The sequence below is a fragment of the Pterocles gutturalis genome, unplaced genomic scaffold, assembly GCF_000699245.1.
Source record: "Pterocles gutturalis isolate BGI_N339 unplaced genomic scaffold, ASM69924v1 scaffold21971, whole genome shotgun sequence".
NCBI lineage: Eukaryota > Metazoa > Chordata > Aves > Pterocliformes > Pteroclidae > Pterocles > Pterocles gutturalis.
The window spans coordinates 6,719-13,219 of record NW_010098375.1 but is presented as its reverse complement, the minus strand read 5'-3'; the positions used below and the strand labels follow the sequence as shown (position 1 = coordinate 13,219).

The following is a 6,501-nucleotide window of genomic DNA, read 5'->3' as shown; positions in this document are numbered from 1 at the left end:
AGGGAAAATAAGAAAACCTGTTATTATCTTAGAAAGAATACAATCAATGGAAACTTCCTTGTGGTTTAAATGAAGATTTGGCCGTGATGAGGTGAAAACATTATTGAGGATGACTGTCTTATGGTTATGATCACTGTAAGTGCATACCTGAGATTTCTTCTCTTAGCTTTGCCCAGTGCCTGGACTCACAAACCCCAGTGCGTCAGGAGTCAGACCCAAGCTAGAAGAATACCCTTTGCTGTATCCAGGAGATCTGGAGAGCACTTGGGCAGTGCAGCCTGAGAGAATGGAGGGAACAGGGACCCCAAATCCTGTGTTTTGTGCCCTACTGAAAGAAAGGGGAAAGAAGAAGTTTTTTCTTCTTAGGCAGGAGTGGTTTTTTTCTCTGGTGGATAGTTTGTTGTTCTTTCCTCCTGTATCTGTCCAAATTGACTATTGTGTTCTCTTTTCCTTTTTATCAGGCAGGTGGCTTTATAGATATGTTTGGGATGATGAACGACATGATTGGAAACATGGTAAGAACCCTCCATAAACCTCTATATTGATGAAAGTGCTGTGTGCTCCTGCCATCACCTCTAATATCTCCCATCTTACCATGCTTCTTTGGTATTGGCTCTGCTCAAGCTGCCGAGGTGGCAGAGGCTGTAAGCTTTGCTTACTGACCAGGATGGAGCGATAGAGAGCTTGTTCCTGAACTGTACCCTCTGAGTGCTGGGAAGAGAGATGTGTGGGGATAGACTTGTTTATCAAGAAACAAGAATTAATTTATCAGGAAATGTATTCTCCAGAAAAATGGACCCATGGGGGTTATATCCTTCCTATTGTAACTTCTTCCTACTTCATTGTATAGAGAGAGAATTAACTGCCATCTCTTCTTCCTTCTCATTCCTTCTTTATACCATTCCCCATTCTGTTTTGCAGGAGCATATGACAAGTGGTGCTAACTGCCAGACATTTACCTCCTCAACTGTCATCTCCTATTCCAACCTGGGTGATGGGCCCAAAGTCTATCAAGAGACCTCAGAGATGCGTTCAGCACCTGGCGGGGTAAGGAGGAGGCTGCAGTGCATCTTCCCAGCATGAGGCTGCTGGTTTTGCTATGAACGGATAGACTTCATTTGGTGGCTCAGTGCTGGCCACCCACAACACTTCTGCTTTGCAGTCCGTTGCAGTTTGAGGAACGCGTTGTGACTCACTGAACCATGCTGAGGGCCACTGGGAGGGGATGGGAAGTGCTGTCAGGGGGGAATCCATTTTTCCCTCTTCATTATGTTGTGTCTGACATCTGGGATTGGTGGCAGTGCAACGTGACTGAAATACTGCAGGCAAGAATCAGAGTGCCTTATGGGGATGGGAGAATGAATTAAAATGTTGGTCCTACATGGGAATCTGCCCTCAGATCCGTGAGACTAGACGAACCGTAAGGGACTCGGACAGTGGCTTGGAACAAATGTCGATTGGACACCACATCAGAGAGCGAGCCCACATCATGCAGCGGTCCCGGAACCATCGTACGGGTGACCAGGAGGAGAGGCAGGACTACATCAACATGGATGAAAGTGAGTACTGTCTGTGTCCTCCTCCCCAGCAAAGCCAGCTGCTGCTTCCCCACCTCCTCCCCTTCTGAGCTTGATTTCGTCACCTTACACAGGTGATGCAGCTGCATTTGATGATGAGTGGAGGCGAGAGACATCCCGTTTCCGGCCACAACGCGGGCTGGATTACCGACGTAATGAAGGCAGCAGTGGCCGTCGGGCTGAAGGGACTCGTCTTGCAATCCAGGGCCCTGAGGATTCTCCCTCCAGGCAGTCTCGTCGGTATGACTGGTGAACCCAGAGCAGACCTTGTGGGGGGTGCAGCGTGGCCACCCCCAGATCTACCTACACGCTCTTGTAAGTTGAACAAGTTTTTTTCCTTGTCTTCCGCTGCATGGTTGCCTCTTAGCCATATGATTATGTTTTTTCATTGCCCAAATCATATCTTATTTTGAAGCGTTGGTTGAAAAGGGGTTTTCCCATTTAATCTAGAGAGCAGGGGAAGATGTGAATTTTGAGAAAATACTGCTCTGAATGGGAAGATGGAAGCTGTTTAAGTTAGCTTTGTCATCAGCAGAAAAGTGGGGTGTCAGACTTAACTGATGGTTGAAATGGTATGAAATGACATAGGATCACAATCTGTAGAGTGTTTATACTGTCATTGTATAGAACTTAGACACCATTTGCTGTCAATCCAGTTTGAAATAAAGTAAGTGCTGGTGTCTGCTCTCCTGTATTTTGAATAGGGTTTGCTAGGATGTGATCTAGTGCTTGAAAAGGGACTTTCTCCTCTTTTTTTTGGTGTCTAGACATCAGGTTTAAAAATGTCTTCATCTGTCTTCTGTACTGCTTTCCTGTTACCACTTACTCTTTTTATGTTCTCTGTTTCCCTTCCTCCCAGGTACAGACAGTGAAAGTCTGAAGCCCCCTCAAAGCACCATTTGGACCCTCCTCAAATTTAGTATTAACCTCCCTCCCACTTAAGAATTTAAACAAAGCAACTAATCTTCTGCATTGCTCTTTTTTTCCCCATTTGGGTGCTACAGTGGGGCGTGGGGGTTCTCACTGATGTGCAAGGAACGCATTAAATGCCCATTCCCTTTCTGCTCTCCCTCGGTTCTGTTCTTTCTGCCAGTAGTGGTGGGCATGAGAAGCTGCCACCTTGCCTCTTCCATCCTTTCCGCTCTTTCTGTGCTGGGTTGGGCTGGTTCTGAAGTTTGTGTTTAGTCCCCTGTGAAAGAAGTATGAGGGGATTCTGCTAGAACTCCATGTTGGTCCCCTCACTGGGACAGAAGCTTTGACTCCCTTCCTGCTCCTTGGTGCAGCTATGGAGAAGCAGAAGGATGTGTGCATTAGAGAAGGGAAGAGCAGAACAAAAGCTGGATCAGCCTGTGGGCCCCCTGACCCCTCTTCAGTCAGCTCCCCCACTTTTTTAATTTGTGAAACTTGTAACTAGATGTTTACTGAATAAAGAAACAAACTGTAAAAAATTGTTGGATCAGTCTTTGCCTTCAGCTAACTTAATTGTGCCTGCTGTGGAATTGAGTAACCTCTTTCACATCCTTGGGAAATGGCTGAGGAGGAACTTGGTGTTTAATTCTAAGGCTTTATTTTCTTACAAAAAAAAGCCTTATAGCCTTCCCCTATAGTTACAAAGTGAGATAATGCTCAACATGGAAATTGTAAAAGAAGACCCAAGGACCCACTGTTTGCAAGAATATCCTTTAATTGCTGTAGTTTTGCTGCACATTCAGGGGAGATTGGTTGATCTTTCTTGCTACCTAGTCATCTGTGCAGCCCTGAATTGGGCCTCTAGGGTTCCTGCACAGCCAGGGAATATTTCTATTATTTTCTCATTATGTCTCTTCATCTGAAGCTGATGTTGTTACAAATTACTTTTTCTTAACTTCTTCGGTATTGGGTGAAACTTGAGAGACATTAGGAATACAGGACTAGGGAAGATCTGGGTTCTTGGGCCAGTTTCCCGCTCTGGCACACACCCTAGTGTAAACCTTTTCATCAACTCATTTGGAACAGAAGGCAGGAAAATGATGCATGACCTAGACTTAGCTCAGGGCAGGCGCTTTCCCCGCTTCCTGCACTGTTCTCTTCCAAAGCAAACTCCAGTAGGAGTCCTGGTCTTCAGGTGACAGCTCACCAAGGCTTCCATGTCTGGGCACAGCTGGGGAGGTCTCCAGCATCCAGGAGAGCGAAGGGAGGGACTTGAGACAGTGAAGTAAGTGTTGGATGGGGATAAGTCAGCTGCTCCTTGGGAATGGACTGAGTGTTTTGGAGATGTCATAGTCAAGGCAGGCCCTGAAGAGAGCAAAGATGAAAGAGGAGCTACACAGAAAAAAGCAGGGTTTGGGAGAGGTTTGTTGGTGAACAAGTCATCTTGGGTTTGCCAAACTTGGAGAGAAGGAACTGGAGCAACAGCAGCAGCCCTCCTCTTGGCGGTAGTCTCGAGCTAGTGCAAAATGTGGGACCTGGTGCTTTGATCCAGTGAAGAACCGGATGAGCTCAGAAAGTTGCTTCAAGGTGCTTCACAGCATCAAGACAGTAGTGGTAACCAGCTGCAAAGTCCTGGCCATTCTTTGAGGCCATGTCTGAGAAAGAGAAGGAGGAGATGGGCATGGTGGTGGTGGGATTAACTTGGACCTTTAAGATGTGAAGATCCATTTCTCTTTGGCTGTGGAATTCCTAATCTTGACAGAGAACAGACAGAAATGTGGCAACTGGGATATTAGTGGTTTGAGCTGTTGCAACAGTGACTCCACACAAACTGGGATGATGCTTGAGCAAGTGTGCCCCTTCCTCAGAGATGCTTTTATCTGGATTCAGTCTCTATGCCCTGTTAGGTGCCACCCTGCTTATGGATCTGGGACCTTGCATGCTCTTGCACTCTGTGGCAGGGGGTGTGATTTACCTGGCTGCTTGAGTCTTGCTAACTGCTGTATTGTTGTTTCCAAGATCTCAGCCTTTTCCAGGTGTGACAAGGCTCTGGTGGTTTAGGGAAATGGAAAAGAGGTTCACTTAGAGGAGGGACAGCCTTGTGTTCAGTTTGGGAAGCAAAGATACAAGTCCCGGAGGGAGAATGTCCCCTTTGCTGGTAGGTTAGGTTGACAGGGCAGATTAACCTCTGACTTCAGAGAACAGGAGGTATTTTCCCAAAGAAGAGGGATAGTAAACCTCCCTTGACTCCTCCAGTCCTGGGAGGTTGTTCTTCACCCTCAGCTTGTGGTTCTCCTGTAGAAGCCGCCTGAGCTGCTCCAGGCTGGCACTGATCTGGGTACAACAGTGCTTTTCTTCCAGTGGCATGAGGGACTGACTGCGGAGGAGGGTATGGAGAAAGAGGGCAGATCTGTATCTCCGTGGGTGTAAGGTGCACTGCCACTGGTGCCTTGGGCTCAGTGAGTGCGAGTCGCACTTGGGGCTCTCCCTTTCACCAGTACCCTGGTTTGATGAAAATTCACTTGCCAATAACTCGAGTAGGTTATTAATTCAAAGGAAGAGCATGCAGAAAATTGCACAGAGGCAATGACAAGTCTGCGTGCACAACCAGTGATTTACTCCTCTTCCTCTGTCTTTAGACAAGCTGTGAGAAGCTCCAAGTTGTTGTGAGCAGGTGCCCGAGGCTGTGTGCACAGCACTGCTCTCTGATTGAGCTGCCTGAAAACAAGAACACCTGCTTAATCAGAAAGCCCACCTCTGTTACACCACAGCATTTGCACCACACCTAAGTCTTGTTACTTTTTTCCCATTATTTACAGTTTCAAGTGAAAATGTTTTCCTGTTAAAAGGAGTCCACCTGCTGTATCAGGGCAAGGGGGAGGGCTGGTATGAGTCTCTTCCATTTCTGAGACTGTGACAACTTTTTTCCAGCAGTATGGAGAAAGAGAATGTTGTATGTTCCCAACGTGAAATTTGAACAGGGTGTAGTTCCAAGTCATCCTTATCCATCCAGTGGAGACAAAATCCCTTCTCACTCCTTCTCCCACAGCTGTCACCTTTAAACGGGAGTAGTTGAAGCACCAAAGCAAATGCTGTTCAGTGGCACTTCTGGATCTTGCTAAGGACCAAGGAGGGCACTTGGAGTGAGACAGAGGGGCCTGCTGTGCTTTAAAGGGGGAGAGGGGGTGGGCAGAGTGAGAGGCTGAAAACACGGGTAGGAGGATGGCTGATGGAACCTCCCATGAGAGTGCATTAGCTGCACCCAAATAGCATGGAAACTTAAGGGGGTTGGTTTGTTGTATATTGTTTTCCGTATTTGAAAATCGACTGTGAAAACAAGAGCTATTAGAGCTAGCAGGAACTTTGTCCTTAAATATTTTTGTTGGTAGCCCTGAAGCTCTGTGCACCTTTTACTGGCTTTTTAAAGCATTGTAGAACACTGTGGAAATAACCATGTGCCAAGAGTTGTAAGCAGTAAATAAGATTATATCCACAGCTGTAAACCAGTCAAACTGACACTAAGTCAAGATAAGAGATCAAAAATGTAATAAATTGAAAAATAAAAATGGATGTATCTGTTTTTATCATTTTCTCAATCTCACTTTCTTGAAATTTTTCCTGACCAACAGCTGTAATATTTTCTGATTAAATTATGGGTTGGGTTAACAAAGGCACTACAGCAACTTAGGTTAAAGGTTGCACCTGCACAAGGTGTCTTACTTAGCCACACAAGACTATGCTCTGATTTAAAAAAAAAAATAATAAATAAAACAGTGGGGCTGATATTAAAAATTTTAGTTCACCGATAGATTTCAAGCAATGAGGGGAAAAAGGGACACCAAACTATGAAATTATTTCTAGTAGGATCGTGTTCTGAAACTAGTACTCATGAGTGACTTGATTAATGATCTGAAAGAAGATGAAGCTTTCAGAGGACCCAAGGAGCAATGAAAGGGATAAATCAATTTCTAGTAGGATCGTGTTCTGAAACTAGTACTCATGAGTGACTTGATTA

General features: G+C 45.7%; 1 protein-coding gene across 1 annotated transcript in view; it reads left to right on the top strand.

Moving 5' to 3' along the window:
• Positions 1-3,025, top strand: part of MLF2 (myeloid leukemia factor 2) — a gene marked incomplete at its 5' end in the record, with an annotated part of 4,794 nt that extends 1,769 nt beyond the window's left edge. The window contains 5 exons of the mRNA XM_010072804.1: positions 462-515; positions 922-1,047; positions 1,400-1,559; positions 1,652-1,892; positions 2,437-3,025. Of these exons, the coding sequence (XP_010071106.1) occupies positions 462-515; positions 922-1,047; positions 1,400-1,559; positions 1,652-1,830 (519 nt within the window). The remainder of the gene's footprint in view (positions 1-461; positions 516-921; positions 1,048-1,399; positions 1,560-1,651; positions 1,893-2,436) is intronic.
• Between the last annotated feature and the right edge of the window lie 3,476 nt (positions 3,026-6,501).